At 42.2% G+C, this 25,674-nt stretch overlaps 1 protein-coding gene across 4 annotated transcripts; it reads left to right on the top strand.

Annotated features, from left to right (window-relative positions):
• The first annotated feature begins 11,451 nt into the window (after window positions 1-11,451).
• On the top strand, window positions 11,452-24,313 carry LOC147889311 (DEAD-box ATP-dependent RNA helicase 20-like). 4 transcript variants are annotated; one of them, XR_015542838.1, is made up of 11 exons: window positions 11,452-11,957; window positions 12,163-12,237; window positions 12,329-12,660; window positions 12,794-12,973; window positions 16,620-16,781; window positions 16,860-17,014; window positions 17,133-17,225; window positions 21,784-21,869; window positions 22,137-22,363; window positions 22,574-22,830; window positions 23,399-23,536. XR_015542838.1 is itself a non-coding variant. In XM_087391174.1 (11 exons), the coding sequence occupies exons 2-11, from the start codon at window positions 12,182-12,184 to the stop codon at window positions 23,855-23,857; spliced, it is 1,635 nt and encodes a 544-aa protein (XP_087247300.1). In that variant the 5' UTR covers window positions 11,452-11,957; window positions 12,163-12,181; the 3' UTR covers window positions 23,858-24,313. The 4 variants fall into 4 exon arrangements, 3 of the variants coding, with proteins under 3 accessions (XP_087247300.1, XP_087247302.1, XP_087247301.1); XM_087391174.1 differs by lacking the exon at window positions 22,574-22,830 and adding an exon at window positions 23,751-24,313 and having other exon boundaries at window positions 23,399-23,635; XM_087391176.1 differs by lacking the exon at window positions 22,574-22,830 and adding an exon at window positions 23,751-24,313 and having other exon boundaries at window positions 12,132-12,237; window positions 23,399-23,635.
• Window positions 24,314-25,674: the final 1,361 nt, after the last annotated feature.

The following is a 25,674-nucleotide window of genomic DNA, read 5'->3' as shown; positions in this document are numbered from 1 at the left end:
CACAAAATTTCACAAAAAGAGGACTCAAGGATCTCCCATGGGTCCAAGTGCATCCGTCCATGCTCATCCCGCAATTGCTAGAGCTAGGTCCTTTTTGATCAAGGCCCCACAGTCTAAAAGAACTATCTGGTCATACTTTCCCCCTATTTAAACCCACTTGGCGAAGAGGAGTGGTATGAGAACTCTACTCTTTGGACCTGCATGGTCTAGAGCTCCAGCCTCGCACTCTCATAGCGATTGCTCAACCACTGGGGCCCTAGATATTGCTCTCTGAGTCTCTCGATGGAAGCTAATTCCTATCTCACAAGGCTCTCTCTCATTCTTGAAGATCATGTCTCTGTCTAAGGGCTTGTGAATGTAGCAATGTGTTGCTCCTCTGAATCGCATCAACCACCTAGGTAGGCCAACTATCACTAGGCCCTCCTTTTGGCTACTGCAAGATCTCTGCAACTACATGTTGTACCTCTTGAAGGAGCTCATCTAGGATTCCAGGAGACCTCTACAGGGCTGATCTAAGTGCAGCACCATAGGGGAGTGGTCTAATAAAGTGGTGCCTGCCAGGATCCTTGTAGAGCCCCCTCTATGTAGCGTACAGTTCCCAACATAGAATCAGTCTAGGCGCTCCAGTAGCCCATCATATCTCCTTTGTCCAAAGGAAAAGAGGAGGCTACCTAGGGCTATAGTGAACTCCTCCTCCCTCCATGGGTCTCTACCACCAACCGCCTTATAGAGCCCCCTCTATGTAGCGTATAGTTCCCAACATAGAATCAGTCCAGGTGCTCCAGTAGCCCATCATATCTCCTCTATCCAAAGGAAAAGAGGAGGCTGCCTAGGGTCATAGTGAACTCCTCCTCCCTCCATGGGTCTCTACCACCAACCACGAAGATGAACTACTCCCAAGTGCTTCTCTCTATTGTCGACATCTCTGAGTAAGAAGGACCTCCTTGCTTGTCCTCAATGAACTCTAGATTGTTGAAGTTTCCCCCAACAATCCAAGAGTATGCATCCTGGAGGCACTTCTTCAAGCATCTCCAAAAGGTTGGGCAATGCTGTGGTAGGTGCATAGATGTTGAGGATGCGAGGCCTATCCAAACTACTCGACCTATAATAAGTTCCCCTTGATCATACCCCTTGGGAGCTATCGCCTGGAATGCCAAAATGTAGATGCCTCCACTATGGCCTACTACAGGAGACCACACCTATGTGCCTCTCCCCAAAAGTAAGTGATGCTAACAGCTAATATCTGTGGGGCCAAAAACATATGCTCTTGAACCAAAAGGAAATTCATTCCTTGTCCCACCAGTACCCTCTACAACACCTGCCAGAGTAACAAGGACTACACTGGCTCCTTGCTCAATCATGGAGATCGTGCACATTTCATCTGACCATGGTCTAGCTCATGGGACAAATGAGATAGTGAATAAGGCTTATCTATGTATGGGATACTACACCAGAGTCTCAGAATTTTGTGATTTCGGGGAAGGGGGGGGGGATTTGGAAGGGGAGTAGTTCGTATATGTGCATATGTGCACTAGGGGCATGATTGGTTCGATGCCCACCTCCCGTGCTCATTGCATCATGAAGGAAATTGTCTACCCCAAACCTACCAGCACACTGCTAAAGCATCCAATAGGTTGGATGCATGATCTCCACCTCTAGAGCTAGATGAATCATGACTACTAACAGTCGGCGATATAAAAAAGCCAAGATGATAAATGGTAGACTCCCCATGGTTGAGCCATAGGTCAATCCCCTATGGGCCCATCCACTGCTCCATCATGTGATACATCTGCTCACTCATGATACAATCGATCAAAGATAGGATCCACTACTCTCCAGTGGAGGTGAATTGAAGTCCCTAGAACAAATGGGTACAAGAGCGATGGAGCCCTCTTTGAGGGGCTATAGAATCAACACGGTCATCTTTGGAGATAGAGGATGTGCATCAGGGAGCTCAAGATAGTTCAACAGTCCCAATCTCTAGAACTCCCTCAATAATGAGTCATGAAAAATGACGAGTCATGAGTTGTCATTTGTAACGCTCCACCCAAGCGGTCTAGGACTTGTGATGCTGATGCTGCTATTGCTGCTTATAGGCCTGCTAAGGTCTCACTACTTTTGGAGTTTGTGGCTCCTGGTGCATCTCCTGGTGTGGTGGAAGCTCGTCTCTGACCTCTAGGGAAGTCTCGTGCCACGTGCCCCATCAATGAGCATTGAAGCCACTAGCTCGAGAGGCCTAAGATCTCTACCCTTTGGCATAACTCCCCCCCGTCTAGTGTCTCGAGGTAGATCTCCACAGGGAGAGACTCTGGGCACTCCACCACTAGCTGTTGTGTCATCTGCTACTATAACTAAAGCTGTTGTGTCTGGTGGGGGCTCCAGCACTGTGCCAAATGCTCAATCAATGGATAGGAGAATGGTTTTGTACTCTCTCGGGAGCCCAAGAAGTGGAGCATCATCGAAAAGTGGGATACACTGTGTATCATGTCCATGTCCTCTATGATAAATCTATCGTACCAAGGGAAAAGATATACCAAGTGCAGGCCAAGGAAGATCGGGCTTTGCTCCACAAGGGTCAGGGTAGTCTCCAATGACTGTAGTAGTAGTAGTTGAAGGAGAAAGACTCCCCTACCATAGATGGTGATGTATTGAATATGGTCACCTTCTAGTGCTAAGCTCGCTTGGATCCACTCACGCACTTTTGCCTTATGGGAGTAAGGCCCACGATCCTACCTACCACTGCTTTATCCTATAGTGATTGAGCTACTTGTTTAACTTGTTGCTTATCTTCCAAGAGAGAAGGACCTTGATGGTAGTGGGATTCGGCTACCATGAGAGCCCATATGGCCAGACGATGGTCTTCGCCAACAACTTCTGCTATAGGAAAAAGCAAGTACCACAACTACCATGTGGGAGGGTATGAAAGGTAAAGGAGGAAGGAAGCGAGGGAAGAGAGAAGGCCAAAGGGGTCTCAAAAGCTAATGACCAGCTTGGAGCACTGGGAGCAGAGGAGCAAAGAACCCCTGTGGGGCAACAAGTAGTCTGGGGGTTGTTTCGTAACCCAAGGGTGGCCTCCATCTATGGGCTCCCCATCATCTAACAGAACCCCTACTAGCATGGGCTGGCTAGGGGGGCAGGGTGGCAAGGAAAGGCCAAGATTCCCTTGACAATGCAAGGTGCAGCTCGCCATGCAAGGTGTAGTGCAACCTAGGCATGGGTAGCATGACCTAGGCACAACCCAAAGGCTGCATAACAAGCAGTGGGGGGAGGTCGCGACCAGGAGGCAAGGTGGAGAAGGCAGAGAAGGGGATTTTCCTAAGGTCTTTAAAATAGTGGAGCCCATTTCCCCTCTAGTTTAACTATTATGATATTTTTAAGCACGTTTTCCCCAAAAAGCCAATTTTCACTAAATTAGCATCTAGTTTGAGTAGGCACTAGAAACAAGTGTGCATGACCCTTTTTATTTGATGGGATTAAGGTTGTATTGAGATGGATTAAGCATTGGATACATTTCCTTGTGCAATTCAATTAATAGCCTCATTACAATCTTAATCCCATCAAGTTAACTGACTTGCATAGTCCTTTCTTAAATTGATTGTATTTACTATAGAGTATAGAAAATCTAAAGAAAATTGGGCCATTTGAAGCAAAAAGTCCTTTAAAAACCATAAATGGTTGATTTGGAGGGGGAAATGGATTTTTTTGTAATTGAGCAACCCCATTAAGGGAGTTGCACACTCTTTGCTCACTCAATGGCCATTACTATCCTATGTAGCCAATCCAATTTAAAAATGTCTTTTTGCTATACAAAATAATAAAAGATATGCACATTAGCTTTGCCTTTGCCTTTATCGTTCTTCCATTTGTAGCAATCCTTTTTGAAATGGCCTTTCTTCCCACAATAGAAGCATTCCAAATCCTTTTTGGCATGGGATTTTCCTCTAGATTTGCTTCTAGACTTGCTTGTATTTCTGTTGTTGTATTCTCCCCTGGAATATTACCTCCCTCTCACATTGAGAGCACTTGAACTTTTAGTTCCAGCATTGTTCTTTCTATTTACCTCCTCAGTGAGAAGGCTACTCTCAACATCATTGCTTGTCAGGTCTCCTGCATGGGCTGAATTGCTTATAGCAGTCCTAAAAGTGTCCCAACTTTCAGAAAGGGTGACCAATAAGAACATTGCCCTAATTAAGTCATCAAAGGAATTTTTTGAGCTGAAAGTTGACTGAAAATTGTGTTAAACTCATTTAAATGGCTAGACATTGAAGTCCCTTCTTCCATGCAAAGATCTATGAGTTTCTTCAACTAATACACTTGACAAGCAGCACTCTGCTTCTCATAAAGATCATGCAACTTTGTCCACACACCATAGGCACCACCTGCAGTATCTTACACATTGAAATACACCGATTTTGAAAGTGTGAGCATGATCGTGGCTCGTGCAAGCTCATCCAATTCCTTCCACTCTTCATTATCTTCCCAATCCTCTGGCTTTATGCCTTTGCGTTTTATAGGCTTTACTTGCTTCTTCTGCACCAGAACATTGTCGATTTGCTCCTTCCAATAGAAGTCTGTGCCATCCAACTTCTCAATGTTAAACAATGCATTCTTTGATGCCGAAGCCATCACAAGGATGACAGAACAACCAGGATACACTGCACCAATGTACCAAACTCAAGCCCAAAAAATATCAACTGCAATGACAACATCCACACTGTCACTGTCACAAATACATGTTCTGTTGTAAGTGACCTCGGGGCATCCCAATACTAGCCAATAGCTTTTGCACGGTAGCTCTGATGCAAAAAGTGTAAACAAAAGAAATGTAGCTTGTAGAAAACTCTACAACTTCTCAGTTTACAGCAAGTCCAAAATCCTTACAAATTTCCTTATATCTACTGTTGGAGTCCACCACTTGCAAACTTTTACTGCTGTAATAACAGTCTGCAACAGTTTTGGCCTATTTTGAACTGTCAATATCTTCCCAACCGTATCTCGGTTGCCTTTGCTGTAAAGACCAAAGTTGTAGACAACTAATAGATCTACAAACTTCCAGTTTATTGCAAGTCAAAGTTCATTATGGATTTTTTGATATTCACTGCTGAAAGCAAGCCCCTGCTCACTTTTTCTAGCTGCTGTCATAAACTGTCAAAACTGTAAATCATGGGCATACTGGGCATCATAACTTTTTCTCTAAATCTCGAATTGAAACGCTTTCAAAAACAAGATTGTAGATTGTCCAAAAAACTAAAACTTCTTAGTTCAACTTAGTTGACAATTCCTCATGGATTCTCTGATATTCACTTCTGAAAATAGCCACCTGCTCACTTTTTATTGCTGTCACAAGACTGCAAACTACCAATCACCAACTTTTCCTGAAGCATTTGAGGCATAAACTCCAATGAAATAGCCCAACAATTCTGAAAATTGTTGTCCGAAAAATTCCCTTAGTGGGAAGAGTATTGCACTCACAAAAAATAATCCTTTCCTAGGCTACAAGACAGCTTCAGAAAAAACACTGCTCACTTATGCTCACTTTCTCAGCTAAACAAAGGCTCAAAATGCATCAATTGTAAGCAATTACTTTCAGCCAACCTTTGGCTTGATATGCATCAACTTGAAGGCATAAACCCAGCTGAAATCTGAATGTACCAGCCGTCTTTGATCAACTGGAGTCCGCTACAAGCAAAAGACGTTTTTGCTTTCGGGCCCCAAAAAAGCAACTTCCAGTGGCTGGAATTGCAAAGCAGCAGGTCGTTTTTTACCGTAGATGAATAATATTCCTTCTCCCCTGCTCAAACAACGTAATAAACTGCTGGAACAGTTGAGGCAACTTGATATATATGGCTGAAATAGTAAGAACGAGCTAGTATATGTCAAAATACAACTCCCGGGGGTAGCCCACGGGTAGTAGGAGACTCCATGCAACAAGTTCGGGCTCTTGGCACAGCAACACCGCAATGCTGCAGTCTCCTTGTTAGCTTCGCTCAAGCAAGCTCTGATACCAGTTGATGGAGAGGAGGTCTTATCAGAGAGCAACAAAGAAAAGGAGAACACCGAAAATTGAGGGTGCTAACTCACCCAAATCAAGGTAAGCTCTTATTATGTATGTATGGTACAAAGGGGTATATACTAGGCCATTGGCCTTTACCCCAACACCCACATCATTGAATCGAGCTTCAGTTCGTGGGGTTAATTTTTTGAGCTTCTGATGGAATGTTACAGTGTGGCAGCATGCACATGGGAAGCCTGGAGTGTCCTTCACTCTCTTCTTATACAAAGATTGCAGACCTAAAGTGGGCCTCTTTCTTTTTCTCGGGTGCTTAAGGGGCCGAGTATTCAGAGTAGCTATTCCCTCCACTTGTCCTTCCATGGTAGGTTATGTTTCAATCGCTTTGGTATGCTCTGGTGGATAGCATTTAGTAGCATGGCATGGAATTTCGATGCCCGTATCCTATAAATATTGTCAATCGCATGCAACGTGTACCTCCCATGAGGATGGATGTTATGATAGTGGCATGCTGCGGCTTCAGTGGTGAGCTCTAGGAAGCTATGTAATGTTCGGAGTAGGTCAGCCTCATGTTCTTTTGTCCATGCAGTGTACCTCCTTTTCTTTGTGAGTGGAAGCAATGGTGTAATGGTAGGAGGAGAGGCATGGTTGTTTAGAAAGAGTGCATGCATTGGCGGCCCATTTTGATACCGAATCTCAATAGTTTTAATTCCTTCAGCTTCGTCGCAGTAAAGAAGCATGAAAGATGTGGCAAGGTTCTCGCAGATACGTGCAACGTAGTCCTTGTGAACTTCTAGTCTTGAATTGGTGGAACTTGTAGTAATAGAAGATACTTGTGACTTCTCTAAAAAAGCTACATGGCCAACCAGAGGTATCCCATCAAGGATGTGTTGATATGTAAGAGAAGGGAAAAAATGTACAAGACAAATGAATACATTTGAGTTGATTGGATTGGATGAAGCAAAGGTTGAGTTGATACCTAGTTGTTTTTGCTCGAGAGAGTAGGTGATGTCCATTTTCAAATTTGCAATTCTAACGATGATCTTGCAAATGTGGTATTTCTATGAATTTGCACTAGTTTAGTAAAGAGAAAGGAAGAAGTTCATTGAAGAAAGCATGTTTCATTCATATGGAAGAAGTACATCAAACATCTGCCTCAAATGACAAAAACTGGAACTATTAATAGTGAAGCTACCACTTGGCTTTGTAGTCTTCAGCTTTCCCCTTGCAAGCATCAAATCTTCCTCATACAGTTCAAGGAATGTGGAAGGCAAACGAAGAACAATGTCCACATAGGGTCCTCAAATGTGCACAGGCACTTGCACACCACCACGATGGACAATATCACCGGTAAGAGAAGGGACTTTCTCAATGGTTTGAGGGCTTTTGCAAGTGTAGCAAGATGGTCGAATGGGGTCGCGGTTAAACAATTGCCTCTGCATGACTCACAGACATGCTCAATCAAATCTGCATTCACATTTGTAAAGTGCAACAACACACCAAAGACCTGCAATCAACCAAACAATTAGCACAACCTTTGCTTATGAAAGTTGCCTATTAATAACAAATATCAAGGATATACCTTAGTTCCATATCCCAATCGAGAAACTTGGTTGACGAAGGCCAATTTCAAATCATCTTTTGTTTGACAATCAGGAACTTCAGCTAGAATGGTGAAGTCGAAAACGCAAATTGTGTTCTTTGCTTTCAAGAAGGATATGTTCTTCAAGATATACATAACAACACCTTCTTCATTGAACTCTTGGATAAGTTGTGTGAGAGTGGGTCTTCTTTCCGTCACAAAAGTTAGCTGCAATACAAGGTGAAGATAAGTGGGAGTTGCTTTTTTAAACAAAGAAACAAGTTGGAATGTGATAGTTTTATGGCGAGCTAACTTACGGCAACTCTATCTTCATCTCGTGGACCATCTGCAATAATGATTTGGTCACCCATACCCTTGTCGCATGCAACTTTAATAATGACAATGCCAACTGTGCCCATGACATTGGAGACATTCCACTTACTGAAATTGATCATCTCAACTGCCCAAGGGACATATGTGCATAAGTAGTGATTTAAAAGCAACCGAAGGTTGCCATCAAAAGGATCTCCTCTAATGATGCATGTAGTGGCATCAAGGAGCAAGGAAAACTTTGAAGCTCCTCCCTCTATTGCTCCTTTTGGAACAACACTTGCAACCTCTACTCTATAAAATTCACCAACTTGCAAGAAATTTACAAATTGGTGAATTTAAGTAGCTAGTATCAACAAGGTTATAGTGTGCGAACAAAACCTATCTGTGAGATCTCCCTTCAAAAAGACTGAGTACTTTGGATTTATTACTTTGTAAGTACCATACTTGCAAAGTAACTTCCCCTAAAAAACAAATCTATGAGGCACATAATCAGATAATTGAGTGATGTTTAATGAGACCAATGAATTGCCCCTACCTACGAAATTCTCTATTGATGGTATGATTGCTTTAGCAATAGCATTGTTGTGTGGTGAGGGCATGAGTTTACTAACATGTTATCCTTTATAAGAATTCACTTCATCATTTTCATCTTTGCTCAAAAGTTGCTTGCTTGCTGTAAATGCAAAGATTGAAGAAAGTAAGACTTCATAACAAACTGTTGAATTATAAAACTCTATGTATGAACTCTAAAATGAAAATTTAAATAACTCTAAAATGCAAGTGCATTGGTAAGAATTTCCCACAAAGTATCAAGTCCAACAAAAGTACATGGATGTCTTTACTAGAAAATAGTGGCAACTTATTTTGTATATCAATGTATTTAAAAGGAAAATAGCAAAGTCCACATTTTATATGCTATCATATTCAAACAAAGAAGCATTGTTAAAATCAACGCTTAATGCAAAAATATATTCCATTTAATACTCTAATACACAAATGAAGTCCATATTTCATATGCTAGTTATGGTGGAACAATAGAGTTTTAACATGGACTTAAATTCAATCTGAATCAATGATGATAACATTTTTGCCTTCTAATTCCTTTACAAAAGGTCTATCATGTTTGGTTTTAGAGCAACGTTTGACGGATGAAGTGATTGTCGACCTAATACTAACATATTCCGGGTTCTTCCGTATGAGTTTCCTCACTGGCAAAAAACAAAGCAAAAGAACAATCAAAATTATGAAGTTTAAGATAAGCAAATGCTCTCAAAAAATGCTAGCATACCTTGGGCATATGCCTCTTCCACAACCTCTTGGAAAGAACCTTTCAAGGAACGCCGAGGGCTCTTCTTTATTGCTGAGTTCTTCAATAAATTCTCCTTTGGTGGCCTCCTTGGAGAAGTGTAAATACAAGGAGGTGACTTTGGCGTGGGCAGTGATGGGCTCTTGTCCACCATAAACAAACATGCAGAAGCTGCTGCGCCACCTATACCAAAAAAAGCAAACAAACAAAATGAAAATGCAGTGAAACAGTACATGAAAACATATTAAACCTTATTCAATTGAATGGCATAGCTGCCCTTGGCAATAATAGAAGAATGACATAATTCTCCGATGTCAGTTCCTTCGTCTATAGTTTCTGCGTCAATCCTTGTAGGTTCATTGCCCAAAAGAAACCAAAATCAATCAAACTGTTTTGTGAAAGTATAGCGTGTGGCTGGGACGACCACGTTTTCAATCAAATCAAATATAGTTTAATATGTTTTTGCTAGGGAATCGTAATCCTCTAAACCACCAATATGAAAGAGCTCACGCCACCTTCTATCTGTCCAACAATAAAATGCATAGAGAACAGAGAAAGCCAAAGCAGGTTGAAGTATGAACGAGATGGACAATGATTTCAGTCTGTCGTAGGTCCAACGCAAAGGACAACAGACGATAGACGAAATAATGAAGACAATGGCAACGCAGATTACAGAGAAGAGAATGGGCCGTGGGCAGGGTATATCAGCCATTCGAACTAAGACATGGATCTTACACCAACAGAACCTTCACATGGTCAACAAGCAAAGTAATTTAGATGGCCCGATCGAACAAATGGGAAATTGGACTAAGAGACGAACGCACAGATGATGATTGTAAAAGCATACGTGAGCAAAGAAAAAAATGTCGATGAAAAGAACTGTGCTTTACCTACCATGTGTCAATTTAGCTTATGAATAGTTAAGGGTGCACAATACCTATTTTCCTTAGCAACAAATTCAAAATGGCGAACATAGAATTCTTTAAGAATACCATCCACAAATTCGGGTGCGTCCTTGCAAGATTCTTTTGTCTTCTCCAGAGAGTGTAATTTCTCAGAACTAGGAGTGACAGGAGACTTCAACAACTGCGGACATGCTTTAGCAAGTCTTGCATGAAACACAATAACAGTTCTCAACAAACAACGTGCGAGCAGAAGTAAAGAAGGACGATATAGAGAGAAGACAGAAGACGTTTTCACCCTTCTGGAAAGCACCAGAGTTGGTATCCATAAAATTGTTTGAAGCATCCATAGGTAAGCTCGAAGCATCCATAGGTAAGCTCTCCAAAAACTGTTCGAATAAGAAAATCGAGTGCCAAGCAGAGGCCCTTCTCACAGGCAATGAAAGAATGTTCTCTCCATACAAAGATGGACGCCAATCATCAGAAAAGATTTACCAAATATTCGCAGCAGCTATCCTTAAGTTGAGCAGTCCATAGCATGTTGAAAAAAAGGTCGGCTTCCTTAATTGCGATTGTTAATCGCTTCTCGTTTTGCATGAGGTCGCCCCAGTTGGTTTGCATGAGGAAGCTCCATCTGCTCTACCTTGGTAGCAACGCAGCAGCGTCATAAAAAAGATTAAAGGTTGAATTAAGAGCAGGATAATCGAACATTGATTGAAAACGACGCAGGAAAACTCCTCCACGCCCAGAGCCGGTAAGACCAAAGGTAGAGAAAAGCTCTGCATATTAGCCAACAAGGTCTGTGCGAAACCAGTGTGCATGCATGTACTAATAAATGCCAGATGCATCAAAACGGCAAGGAAAACTTGTTCATGTCTAGAGGTAGTAAAGGCAAACGATGAAGAAAACGTGAGCCGGTAGGTAAGGCCAAAGGCAGAGAAGAAGCTGCATAGCTGCCAAAATCTCCACGCGAAACCAGTGTGCATGCATGTACTAAATGTCAGAGGGTACAGTAAATGTCATTTGCGCATAAAGCCAAACGCGAAAGAAAGCGCATCCAGAAACAAGCGCCAGAGCATCCACAAACGTCTGCATGCAATTACGAATGCCAGAGGCATGAAAACGGTGCACAATCGAAGACCAATCGTTTACACCCACATGTCAAACCCTTTCCAATTGCCCATAAAATTAAAATAAACATTCATTTGAGCTTGACACAAACACAAGCGTTGCGAAGGCTACCACTATGGGGAAGGCCAAAAATATTATCCTTTGTAAAGAGAGAAAAGCCTAGGTGTAAAGGGAGCCAAGGTACTTCTTTTCCATTTTCTTCATTTTCATCATCTTCTTCATCTTCTTCACAAGAAGGTGCCATTTTTCTCTTCAACATCATCAGAGCTCCATAGCCACCACCGCCATAGCTCAAGCGTTGCCTGTTTATCAGCCACCTCCCTCTCTCTTTGAGCTTCGCTCGAGCTTCCATAGCCATCTCCTTCGCCTTCTTCCCCACACTCTTTCTCCAAACCAATTTCTCAACCCTAGGTCTCGCCTTCCTCCAAGCTCTTCCCATCCTCTTGCCGTTTCCCACTCCTCGCAGGCTTTCCGAATCCTCCACCGCCGGACTCGCAGCTTCTCCGACCCCCGGCATTTCGAATTCGCTCCAGGTTTTTTTTTGTTTCTTTTGGCTTGTTCGCGCCGTTTCGTCTCCTCCCTGTAACCAACCATCCAGGGGTGTCCATCCTGCACCCCTGGCGTCTGCTGGGCGTACGGTTTGAAGTGCCGTCGGAGAAACAAATCTTTCGATACCTTCCACAGAGACTTAAGGTACGCCGTTATTCTCAGTCGTGCATGTTGCTCTTGAGCCTGAGTTTCGTGCCTCCTTTCGTTATGTCTAAGTCTCATTGATCTTCCCAGCCGCGAACCCAGTATCGAATTCTCTGCTGTAGCTTCAAAGCAAGGCTACAAAGTTGTATGTTTCTCTGCATTGTTCTCTGGTAGGCTGAAATAAGTGGAATCACGTGTGATTCAGAGAATCATATTTGGAAAAGATGAACCGTTTCGATGGCAGATACGGCGATCCAAACTCCTTTCGAGAAAGAAAAACGTGAGTCGGCTTGTCTTATTGTCCAAACTTCTCAAGTTTGGGAGCCAGAGGCCTCTTTAGTAATCTGTGAACTTTTGGACTTTTGAATCAGTGACTTTGCAGGCGGTTTCACCAATGGACCGGCCTTTGGACGAAGTGGAGGCGGATTTGGTGGGGGAAGGGGCGGAGGAGGATGGGGAGGAAGGGGTGGACGGGGAATGGGAGACTTCTCTGGTTCTAAAAGGGAGCTGGACAGTGTTGTCCTCCCTAAGGAGGATTTTGACGGCCTTACACCGTTTGAAAAGAACTTTTACGTCGAGCATCCGGCTGTGACTGCTATGCTAGATGAGGAAGTTGCAGCGTATAGAAGAAAGCGAGAAATCACAGTTGAGGGGAGAGATATTCCAAAGCCTGTTCGGTACTTTGAGGAGGCTTCCTTTCCGGGTTTGATTTCTACCTGCTCGCTCTTAACTTATTTCTTCAAACGAGGCATGGTTTTCAGGGTCAAGTCATTGTGTGTCTTTGGGAGGAGATTTTCATTTCTTTGTACTGGCCTAATCTAAGGGGATGCTCGCAGATTATGTACTTCAGGAGATCTTGAAGGCTGGCTTCACAGAACCAACACCTATCCAAGCGCAGGGCTGGCCTATGGCTTTGAAAGGAAGGGATCTCGTAGGCCTTGCAGAAACTGGATCTGGAAAAACGCTTGCTTATCTGCTGCCTGCCATCGTGCATGTTAACGCACAGCCGTTTCTCTGTGAGTCATTTTACTTGAACAAAAAAAGTTAATCTCCACCTTAATCTAGATCTGACCGTTTTGAATACATCTCGTTGCTAAGGATTATCAAGCATCAAATAGTTTTCGCTTGGTAAGGGAGTTTGTGTTAAGGGGATACTTCAATTTCTACAGCGAACTTTGCCTTTACGTGCTTTTGTTCTACCCACATTTGGTCTGTTTCTACCTGACTATGTGCTGGCTGTAGACACTGCATGTCCTAAATGACTGGACAATTTATCTCTCTAGCACACTGTCCTTGTATTCACAAATGTTGTCTGGCTGCAATATTCTACATTCTAGTTGAATACTTTGATTTGTGTTATGATATGTTGCTTACAGTTCACCGTTGCATTACTTCTACAACTCATTTTGTAAGACGTCGTGAAGACTAGTCTTGACCAAGCTCTAAAGTCTGAAATTTTTATATATCTAAAGTGCGTATTCTTCAAACACAGCCCCAAGGTTCCAACCGGAGATTGTGAAAAGCTCTACAATAATAGTTGCAATTTCGTGTGCATGGCTTTTGAGTCGTGTGTGTGTGTGTGTGTGTGTGTCACTTTGTCACATATGCATGCTTGCACCCACACACCTACCCCTATGTATACACATACAAAAATATGTTTATCTATATAAGAATATACAGGTGCATAATTGAGTTTATATGTACGCACGCACACACATCGTCCATGAAAGAAAAAAGGAGTTACTGCAAGTGTCCAAGGTATATGAAGATAACTTATGGTCAAAGGTAGAGATATTCTAGATTCTAATGTTTTTTTAGAACATATAATGTGCTCTATGATAACATAGTTATGAAGTGCTCCACAATTAAATGTTGGTTAGGTAGTATAGGACTGCATTATGATAGTGGAGAGTACCCATGAAAGTTTGGTTGGATTAAAAGTTTTATTTGAATGAAATGTTAAGTTGGTATATGATTTTATTATTTTCAAGCTTATGAATAAATTAAAATGAGTGGATTGAATGGCAATGCATCAGGGTGCCTGCAAGAGCAATACACACTTGGTTTGATTATTTATAAAAGTTATACTTCCATGGATTTTGGAAGAATTCCTTGATGGGACAAAACCCAAACATTGGACATAGCAAAGATATTAGCAAAGATATTCAAGTTCAAGTTCTTATGTCAAAGATATATGGAGCTTTGGGATTAATTCTTACACTTTGGCCATTGCAAAGGAGAATGGATATCTTTTGTGGATATTGAGAAATATAGAGTTGGACCTTATATGATCTATGGTCCTATTAAGTGCAAATCGTGGTCTCTCAGTTAATTCCAAAGTAATCAATTTATATGATTCAAGCATAGCTTGAAGAGTTTTTATAAAAAGAGAAACAAATACCTTGAGATCTAAGGACATACCTCACTTTAGGGTAGCATGTTCTAAGGTAGCCCAGGTGACAGTTATGAATATGCTTTCATTCCATTATGACATAGTTATGTTTTCAGTTATTTCATTTCAGAGGATTTGTGTTATGATATCCAGTTTCATTGTTTCTTATTATGGAGCATGCAATGCTTAAGAACCAGCTCTTTACATGACAGTATTTTTCTATGGTCATTTTATCATCCTATAGTTTTCTTTTATTGGGCCAACCTGTTTATAGAATAAGCATAAATCCTTATGGTCTCTCATTGATTAATGTGGCCAGAGTGACAGCTTTACGGTTTATCCGTCATTAATTCTCTCTTTTGAATCGAGCAGTTTTGGGAGTAAGGCATGCTACAGTAGTAGTGTTACAGGTATTTCTAAGAGTTACAGTAGTAGGCATGCTATAGGTAATTCTAAGAGCTACATTAGGCATGCTACATAGTAGTGTTAAATAACCCTACATTGCATGCTACATATATAATAGTACTACCTTATTAGGTGCTAATGCTAAGAGTGCTAGCATGCTACCTATGAATGTTGTGGTAGTCTTATGGCCAGTGTTAGGAACAATAATAGCCATGCTAAGTCTAGTATTAGTGATAGGATGCGTCCATTTGCAAGGATGTCTTGTTGCAAAGGTGTGTCCTTTTGATGTGTGAGGTTTGTCTTTTGACAAATGATGTGCATGACCCTTCTGTGAAGAGATATGCTCTTCCACAATAGGGTGCATTTCCCAGAATGGTGCGACCCTTCACGAAAGGGCACGCCTTGGGGTGAATGGGATGTGTCCCTTGGTTGAAGCGGTATGTCTTCATGCAGGGGCGTGTCTGGTTGGTGGAAAGTTGTATACCATTGGTTTGGAGGAAAGTTTCGTACTATTAGTTGTTGAAAAGTTGTATACCATTGGTTATTGTGGAGAGCCTGCCACGAGCTCGGTGACACGATTGATTTGCCATCTATCGAGCCTTGGTGGCAGAAGCATTGGCAGATATGTCTCTACATGCAAGGGTATGCCGCTTGGGGATCAGGTGGGTTGTAGGTCTTGAAAGCAGCTTCACATCGGCCCTCGATCTCTTCTGCATGCAATAGTGTGGAGAACCTTTTAGTGTAGGATGGTATGAGGTGAAGGATAGGAGGGGGTTATTGCCAAGGGAGAGAGAAAGTTTGCTATGAAACTACTATAGGAGCATAAAGAGATTGTGATGCTAATCAAGAATAAAAATATGTATTGAATCGTTATGTCTCGAGTGTGATCCATATTGTGAGGCCTCTCTTGGGTGACCCTTAAGTAACATTTAGGAAAATCGAAATTGGAGGGAAAGAATGTAATGCGACTTGTGGTTATCCATTTCTAATTGACTTGAGGTTGAAAGGAGCCGATTTGGTCATTGTACTTTGAAATTCTTGTTTTCATAGATCTTGAGAGGTCTGCCCTTCACCTCCGGAGTGCCAATAGAAACTCAGTACGAAGACTTTGTATAAATGGATGCTCAAGTATGTGTGGGTGTGTGGATTTGTATGTGTGAGAGCATATTTTTATACTATGGTCTACACCCACTGTTGGGTGCTGATGACGTCAGTGGGGATGTCATAGTAGCTAGTCCCTGCTATGCATGATGGAGTTTATGGTTTCCAACCTTGTGAGTGACTATCATGAGATTGAAACTGCACTATGTTGTGTTTTTAGAGGATGAGTTTGGGAATGTTCTTGGATTCATCTAGGTATATCCTGAGAGGTCTGAAGCTTTACATTCTATCAATTTGTGTGGCTGAATATATTTTAGTCTTACAGATTATACAAAGGAGGAGAAGTATATAAACAAAAAGTAAAAACCTGGAGATGTTGAGAAATTTTTAAATTTGTACTGTTGTCACTTGAAGGCCGGTCTTATTGCTGTATTATTGACACTGCTTATTAAATAGGAATAACTTTCACGTGGGCAGGTTTAACAAGAGCTGTATAGAATCTTCTAGGAGTGATTTGGCATCTGATGGCTACCAATGCTTTTTACATAATACGTTCCTTGTTAGAGAAGCTTTTAGATTTCTAAGGCAGTAATCTTTTATAGACAGTCAGTTCAATACATGAGAAAAAAGGGGCTTTCTATACTTTTTTGTTCATCTGGTGAGTAGTCATCGCGATTGCCTTGATATTGCTGTGTTTTGTGGGAGTTCGCCCGGTTGGATTGGATTGTGATCACTGATTATCTATATGCCTTGGTAATTTGCAGCCCCTGGAGATGGTCCAATTGTCCTTGTTTTAGCACCTACCAGGGAGCTTGCTGTCCAAATACAGCAAGAAGCCTCAAAGTTTGGAGCATCGTCAAAAATAAAAATCACATGTATCTATGGAGGTGCACCCAAGGGACCACAAATTCGTGATCTCCAGAAAGGTTGGTTGTATTTATTTAAATCTACTTTATGGCATATCTTACTGGGGAAGGAATTGAAAATTTCTTTGACAACTGCAGGTGTGGAAATAGTGATCGCCACACCAGGCCGTTTGATTGATATGCTAGAAGCTAGACATACGAATTTACGCAGAGTTACATATCTTGTCCTTGACGAGGCAGATCGCATGTTAGATATGGGCTTCGAACCTCAAATCAGGAAAATTGTTTCTCAGGTATGAAAGTCCTGGACTGTTTTATAAAAGGGAGAAGTGATAGGAGCTGTGGGCTGATTGCTTCATTCTCTGGTATTATCGTTTGATCTTTTTGGTTCATGTGCTTCGTTGCTTGCAGATTCGCCCCGACCGACAGACTCTATACTGGAGCGCAACTTGGCCCAAGGAAGTGGAAGGCTTGGCTAGGCAATTTCTGCATAATCCGTATAAGGTGACTCTCATCGTTTTCTTCGAAGTTGAAGGCTTTTCTGGGCACTAGGCAGCACATGCCCCTCTTTGCTGCACCTGAAGCATTTACCCTCTTTCTTGAAAGTTTCAATCTGTTCAGGGGTAAACTGTGCTCTTCCCTTACAGGGCTTTTGCACCTGGTTTCCCCTCGGCTTCTGAGGCTGAAATCCCCTCTTTTGAGCCTTGGGAAACTCTCTTGTTTCAAACTTGGGGGTCGTTGACTTTTTATCCCCCGGTAACACTGCTTGTAGTGAAGGCACACTAGTAGGATCCTGCATGTACATGAAACTAGCCACATTGGCTGAATGCATGAGATCTGAGATTTCTTTAATATCTTTGGTGTTCACTTGAGCCTGTATCTTTGGAGTGAGTCCTGCCCTGTACTTCCTGAATTGAGTCTTGTTAGAAATATTCTTGAAAGGCGAAACCTGCAAGTATGCATCCCAAAATTTCTGGTCGTAAGACTCAACTGTATCTTGTGCTTCCATATGAATGCTCTCCCAACCCAGAAGGACATGGTCCCGAAATTGTTTGGGAATAAATTGTTTATAGAAAGCTTTCTTGAAGTCCTTCCATTTCCTGGGGGCTACATAGTTGGCTGTTTTAGCTATCCACCATGCATTGGCTGTACCAGTCAAGTGTAAACCAACCATACGAAGCTTTGAGGACTCACTGAACTTTTCCAGGCTAAAGGCAGCATCCAACTGCCTTATAAACTGCATAGCCTTTTCAGCTTGGCCATATTGGCCATTGTAAGTGGCAAATTTTGCCGACTTCCCACCGTCCTTGAATTCTTTAGTCTTTGTCTTCTTGCTGGACTTCTTCTTCTTCTTTTTCTTCTTTGACTCTGAAGACCCCGAAGGAGGAGGTGATGTCGAGGATGAAGATGTAGAGCTAGAAGATGAAGACAAACTAGATGAACTGTGATGATGCTTCGCCTTCTTCTTCTTGGGAAGAGGACTTACACTTTTCCTCTTTTTGCTCACCACCACTTCTTCCTGATCTGCTCCAGAGGGAGGCTTCTCTGGCTTTCCCTCAAAAAGAGGTTGTACCATCTTGCGAAACAAGGGATCGCTTGTTGCCTCTCCCAATTGAGTAATCGACTCTTTGTAGGCATTCTTTTTGTTTATATGTAAAGCGTCAGTCTACTGTACCTGGTTAGACTCTGCCATTCCCTCATGGGATGATTGGGCATGCTGCTGTGAAGCCATCTCTACAACTCTCTCACACACACTGTGTAAGCAACCGATGCACTCAGCCTTTGCTTTTCAGAATGAAAGTACCTCAACAAGAGGTGTCTTGCATTCACAACTTGTGCCAGTAATGGGCTGTCAATTCAAAGCATAAACCCACAAAGTTGCCAAAGCATCAACAACTGTATTGCCCCTTTTCTGGCTGCTGCAAAAAGCACTCAGAATGCATCTGATTCATCTTTCCAATGCACAAAGGCATACATTTTCTCTTTTCTGCAAATCTCTGATTTCTCTGCTTTTCTGCTGCTTTTCTGACAGTAAATAAGTCTGACAGATAGGTGAAAATTGATGGCTAGAACTGTCTTTGCAACTGTCTTTTTTTTGGGGGGGACAATAACTAGATGAAGTAACTGGCTGGTTACTCTAACCAGACTGATCGGTTCCGGTCTGGTTAGTCTGCAATTGGACTAACTGGACTGGTCACAGTAACCAAACTAGTCTGGTTGGGTCAAGTTAGCTAGACCTCTGACCATGGTTAACTAACCATAGTTACACTAACCACTGGTTTGCCACATCAGCCTGCCATGTGTTTTGCCACGTCATCTGCTGAGCGGTCTGCCACGTGTCAGTGCCACGTCATCATATGCACCTGCATGCCACCTGGCTGCCACATCAGCTCGCACGTGTGGACGGCACTTCACCTGTGTGCCATGTGTTTGTTGATTGTCTCTGCCACGTGTGTGCCACGTCAGCTGGTGCCTTGCTTGCCACGTCACCTTGGTTGCCATGCTGGCTGCCACATCAGCCAATGTCTAAGGTCCAAGTTGCGGCCTACTGGTGTTGTGATAATTCTTTCTATCTTAAATGGTGCGTTGCCCTATCAACTAGATTTAGATTTAGATGCTCGTTGGGGAGAGACTAAAATGAAAACGTTTAGACTTCACAAAGCAGTTGTAGCTTGAATGAAGAGATTTTGGACTACCTTTTGATTAGCCTTCTCCTTTAGTGCTAGCCTTCGTCATGGCTAAGTCTGCCCTTCACCTTCGGAGTACCGACAGAAACTCAGTACGAAGACTTTGTATAAATGGATGCTCAACTTCAATCAAGTATGTGTGGGTGTGTGGATTTGTATGTGTGAGAGCATATTTTTATACTATGGTCTACACCCACTAATGGGCATTGATGACGTCAGTGGGGATGTCATAGTAGCTAGTCCTTGCTATGCATGATGGAGTTTATGGTTTTCAACCTTGTGAGTGACTATCATGAGATTGAAACTGCACTATGTTGTGTTTTTAGAGAATGAGTTTGGGAATGTTCCTGGATTCATCTAGGTAAAAGCCTAAGGTTTAAACCTTGGCTGGCTCACTGACGTCGCACGTCGTGCTGGCGCCCTTCTCCTTCAGCAACGCCTATGCAGAGTGTCCCGCTCGCTCCGCGGTGATTGTCGCTCTGAGCCTGCACAAGAGCGGTGCTTCACAATTAACCTTCACGCCTCTTTTTGCAACCCACGCTACAACGCTTGCGTTGCAAAGATCTCCACGACCACGCCTTGGGTTGCCTGCACGTCAAGCTGTCTGCCGTGGAAGCGCTCGTTAGCGTTCGACTCTCGGAGCCCTTGCGTTGCTTCAAGCATGAAGACCTCTCCATAGCTTCACCCGTGCACCCTTGTCAGGCTGGCTGCCTTTGGCATTTGTGATTTATCACAGGTGTTCGTCAATCATTTACAGCCAGAGAGTCCCTTGTAGCAATTTGAGGGACGTCAAAAACTTCACGTCTCTCGCACCTACGTTGGGCATTCGAGCCAGCCTATTTGCTCACGAATTCTTTGATCGAGGTCGCCATAAGAGGCAATCCTTGCCTTAGCTCTGATACCAATGAAACCTCGCTTAGATAATTACTGCAAATATTCTCTCTTATGCTTTCTCACTCCCTCTCTCTATAGATGCACTAGGGTCCAGGATAAAACGTCGGGTTGGATCCCGCCGAAGGTTTTTATTCATGAAGAGAGAAAGCTGTTACAAAAGTTCAGCATAGAGCTGCTTGCTACAAAAATCCAACGTGAATCCATATTACAAGAGCTTCAATGTCATTTCAAATTGGCAACATGCCACTTGTCTAAAATCTAGACTAAGTCCTATTACATGCCACTAAGGGCAACTCCGGAGTCTCGAAGCACTTGGTCACGCGAACCACCTCCTAGATGCTTGTTAGGCTCCCGTAGCGCTTAGGAAAATAACTCTTCCTAGTACCTGTAACAATTAATTAAAGTGCACCACCATGGCACCCATTAATTGTTAGCGCTTTGCATGCAAATAACACACTGTGGACTAATTCTAGTCACGGTGGGCGTCCCCACTGAACACATGAGCACACATAACAATTATAATAATATATATTTATTCTCTGGTTGACCAAAGTCAACGCTCTTTATCATTATTAAGGGGCTTTGACCAAGGATCGAGGCACCTTAATTATAGTCAAGTCTCTCCAACCGAAGTTGACACAACTCCTCAATCGAAGCTGGCACATCTTGGTTAACCGTAGTTAACCCTCTTGGCGCATGCCAAGTCTCGTCGATCGAAGTCAACACTCTCTGACTGTAGTCAGCTTTATGGTTCTCTGGTTAACCGCAATTAACCCTCTTGGTAATAAACCAAGTCTCCCCGACCAAAGTCAGGCTTACTTGACCAAAGTCAAGTATCTTTGACCGTAGTCAATTCTTTGACCATTAAAAGAACTCTTTGACCATAATTAACACATATGAAAACTCTTTAATTATGATCAGATAAATGGTCAACTGTACTAAGGTAGATACAATGGTCAATGCATGAATGAGAAACTTTCAATGGGAGGTATTTGAGATTTTGTTAATGTGCAAGAAGCTGTAGAATGTGGACTTGAGCAAAACACAAGGGAGTAAGGTAGATACAATGGTGCATGCACCTAAAAAACTCTCAATGGGAGGTATTTGAGGCTTTTTGCCCAGTGGCATTCATGCGGTACATGGTCACATGAGTTTTAACCAGACAAAAAGAGAGTCCTTACTTTGGCTATCTTATTAGTGCCAATATCATTTCCTTGTTTGGAATTACCTTGTATTTTTCCAAAGTTCACTTTGTGAATCATTGTCTTTATGGTTTCTATTTTGAAAAATTTTGCTTTTGCCCAGTGGCATTCATGCGGTACATGGTCACATGAGTTTTAACTAGACAAAAAGAGAGTCCTTACTTTGGCTATCTTATTAGTGCCAATATCATTTCCTTGTTTGGAATTACCTTGTATTTTTCCAAAGTTCACTTTGTGAATCATTGTCTTTATGGTTTCTATTTTTTAAAAATTTTGCAGGTAATTATTGGATCACAAGATTTGAAGGCCAACCATTCAATTCGTCAAATAGTGGAAGTAGTGTCCGAACATGAAAAATATCCGAAGTGAGTGATCTTCGAGGTTCTTTCAAACTATTTGGAAATCCTCAGGGTTAAGTTTTACTCCCGTGCACATTTGAATGGCTCCTATAGCGAAACATTAAAGTATGGTGCCATGAGAAGGTGGCCTGTCTTGTCAACTATTGTCTGGAATTTACTCCGGAGCTTAGTGATGATGCAAGGCACCTGATATTTCCTGCCTGTAGCACAGGTTCAGTTTCTGTATGATTCAACGGTGACTCATTTGTGGTGGTTTTTTGAGTTTTTACTCAGGTTGGTACAATTGCTGGAAGAAGTAATGGATGGAAGTAAACTGCTGATTTTTATGGAAACAAAAAAAGGCTGCGACCAGGTTACTAGGCAATTGCGCATGGATGGCTGGCCTGCCTTGTCTATTCATGGTGATAAAAGTCAAGCAGAACGTGATTGGGTTCTGTCTGAATTCAAGGCTGGCAAGAGTCCTATAATGACTGCCACAGATGTTGCAGCACGTGGCCTGGGTAGGTGTTGTGTTTTGTGCATATCTGGGCCTTGGTTTAGGTCGGTTGTGCATTTGTTGCTTTTGCTTTGTCTAGGTATGTATTTCTGGGTCTTTAATCCAAGTCAAAGAAACAGTTGTCAATTGTGTGATGTTAAGAGTTCGATGGTAAGCTCTGGCAGCTGTGTTCTCATGGTTTTATGGACATCTTAACATAATGTCACTTTTGCAGCAATTTTGGTATAACTGTGACTGATCGTTATGGGAGTATAGACTTGTTCTTGCCAAGAGAATGGGAAGTCGGCGGGCTGCGAGCCAGTGATCTGAAGGCAGGATTGTGGCGTGGCGGCGGTCCAGTGATCGTATTTGGGTTGCTGGTACTACTCGGATTTACTAGTGCCGCCGCCATTGCTGCGGTCTGCACCTTTGGAGCTGGCTTTGTGGTGCAGCCCGGCTGACTTCTACATGTGTGGTTCCTTTGCCTGCAAGGTGTGCAAATTTTGCTGTCGTCATCAGCAATGATCAGAATTCGAGACCTTTTTGCTTGAACTATACGTGAATGAATGTTGCTTTCCAGAATTCTGAGTGATTTTAGTTGGTTACCCTGTAATCTTGATGTTAGAGAGTTATGGGACCAGACATATTGTTATATACATCATGTTTCTGAGTGACTACAGTTTCTAGGTCAAGTATTTATGGGCTGTAGCAACGCTTGTTTTCTAAATTTTTAAACAAAGGGGGCATTTCTTATACACTTCTTGAAGTGTAAAGAAATGGTGTGTTCTTGTAATATTAGGTTTCCTGGGGCGTCCCTATGCTACCTTCTCCAGGGGCCTCCCTGACCAGCAAATACTTTTGTTTGTGTTTGTACTTTTTACATTTATCCTGGTCTTTTTTTCTTGAACGAGACTTGCCTGTCTCCTTGACCTTTTTTCCTTATGTCATTATGATATGGCTCCCAGCAACAGTTTCTGTTTTGTATACTAACCAAGTAGATGTCAGTTGTGCATAAGTGAACTAGAGGCATGCTCAGTAAAAGTTGTCTGGATGATTGCAGATGTGAAAGATATAAAATGTGTCATCAACTACGATTTTCCTGGATCTTGTGAAGACTACGTACATAGAATTGGGAGAACTGGTCGTGCTGGTGCCAAGGGTACAGCATACTCATTCTTTACGGCTGCGAATGCAAAGCATGCCAGGGAGTTAATTGGCATTCTAAATGAAGCAGGGCAGCCTGTCAATCCTAGCTTGCAGGCCATGGTTGGTGGATCAAATCGCATGGGTGGTGGAGGTAATATATTTTGTTTCATCAGTCTAGGGCCCCTTCTCATTGGTCTTAGAAACATTTTTAGAAAGCTTTTGTGTTGATTTTAGATCAAATACTGAAACACGTTTTTTTTGTTAAGGTTTTCATAACAATCGTGGAAGAGGTTTTGGTGGTCGAGGATATGGAGGTTCACTACAATCAGGCTCCAATTCGGTACCTCTTGGTGGTCCTCGGTGGGGCTGGTGAACAATTTTTGTCACCTCAGATCAATTAGGCTGATGTTCTGCCTGTGACCTGGTTATATTCACCCAGTATATGACCGATTTTTGTACAATATTATTCTCCTATGCTTAAAACTCGTGCTGTCGTCACTGAACTGCCTCCTTTTTAGGCCATTATTGGTAAAGCAATCCCTTCTATTCAACCATATCTATTTTTATCCCTTTAGCTGATGAAGTGGAGCCAAGGATGAGTTACTTAATGACACATGTAATACTGATTATAAATAGCTACCAAGATATCCTGACTTTTTACTTTATATAAGGTGCAGTGCACATCTGAGAGGTTTTGAAAGCTGCTCACAAGACATTGGCAGAGAGCCTCCCCATCTCATACACTTCCCTTTCCCTTTTATCTGTTGTGAAGTAGTTAAAATTTAGACTTGAATAATAAACACAAACTCTCAGAAAAGAGGTTTAAACATCCTTGACTGATGGTGTAGCAAGTGAAGCTTAATGTGATTGTTGATGCTTATAGTTTATTCAGTATTGAAGTTGGGAGTCAATTTTATGATAATTAAAGTTATGGGTTCTCATATCCGAGAAATGGTATATAAGCATCCTTTCACACTTTTGCAGAGCCTGATTTCTTAGTTGAAGAGGTTGCGTATTAATACTAGCTGCAATGCTTAAAACCAAGTGAAAATAGGCTATCCTTTTGTAATGCTGCTTCCATACCGTGCTGAAAGGGTGCTGGCTCAAATTGTGCTATGAGGTGTACATAGGGCTGATCAGGTCCAGCAGAAGTAGGGCTGACTCTGTGAATTTAACGTTGAAAAAGCTGTGCAGAGGTTGAGCAAGAGGACAGGAGGGCATTCAATTATCTTGCAGCCTTGAGGAGAAGAAATAGTTTAAGGGCTGCAAAAGGGGAGTCAGGCTAGCACTTTGAGCATGTGGAACCCCTAGGAGGGAGGGAATGGTGAAGTGTGACAAGCTATTCAAGTAGAGATGACAGATGTCAAACCTCTCTAGAGGCAGTGACAAGTGGTAAGCAAGGCATCTTGAGATGTGTGAAGTGATGAGGCACGCCATGCTGTATGTCAATCAGGATTGGTGTCATACAATGCATTGTGTGTTATTGAGGAATGTTATTTCATACGATGACTTATGCCAAGTGTGGTGGTGATGATGTGCCAACAGGAAAACTAAGTGTGCTTAAGTATTGGCTTTCGTTCAAAAGGAAAATTTGTCATTTGCTAGGTACGTTATTGGGAAATACAAAGCTTGGCCATGGCATTAATTCTTATCGAGTGTGCTAGTTTCAACACTTTATCCTAGTTACTAATGACAAAAGTTGTTAATGTTTGAGTGAGCAATGACAAAGTACAATAATTAAGCACAATAATCAAGCATAAGACTAGCTTCTGAACCACACAAAGCACTTGCCAGTGGTGGTGTTGCAAAGACACAAATTGAGATCTTGGAAAATTCAAATATTGTTGCTTGGTCAAGCTCACTAGCTTTGTCACTTGTACTTTGGGTGTCAGAAACATTAAGAAAATGTGAAGTGGTTTTTTGGGTTTCGGAAGTTAAGGATGGATTTGCATGGCGATATGTTGGAGTTGTTGCAATGCAATTGTTGGGGATTGGTACGTCTGCTTGAATTTTGTTAGTGTTGTGTGTTTTGGAAATGTTTAAGCATGTTGGTTTTGAAATGTTGGAACCCAACGGTTGGGAATCAGTGCATTCGCTTGAATTTTGATTGTTTTTGTGCTAACATTAAAGCACGTTGGCGTTGAAATACTTAATTGTAGAAGGTGCGATCATTTTTGGTTTAGGTATAGA

This window comes from Dipteris shenzhenensis, chromosome 20 (assembly GCF_047967505.1).
Source record: "Dipteris shenzhenensis isolate YYH24624 ecotype China chromosome 20, Dip_SZ_1.0, whole genome shotgun sequence".
Lineage (NCBI taxonomy): Eukaryota > Viridiplantae > Streptophyta > Polypodiopsida > Gleicheniales > Dipteridaceae > Dipteris > Dipteris shenzhenensis.
Note: the sequence above shows the minus strand (reverse complement) of the source record. Positions and strands in the feature narration are given on the sequence as shown.

Coding starts and splice junctions, on each gene's coding strand:
- LOC147889311 (XM_087391174.1), top strand. CDS start 12,182: ATGAACCGTTTCGATGGCAGATACGGCGATCCAAACTCCTTTCGAGAA. Junction 12,661..12,793: donor TGAGGAGGCTTCCTTTCCGG/GTTTGATTTCTA, acceptor GGATGCTCGCAG/ATTATGTACTTCAGGAGATC. Junction 23,636..23,750: donor AAATCGCATGGGTGGTGGAG/GTAATATATTTT, acceptor TTTTTTGTTAAG/GTTTTCATAACAATCGTGGA.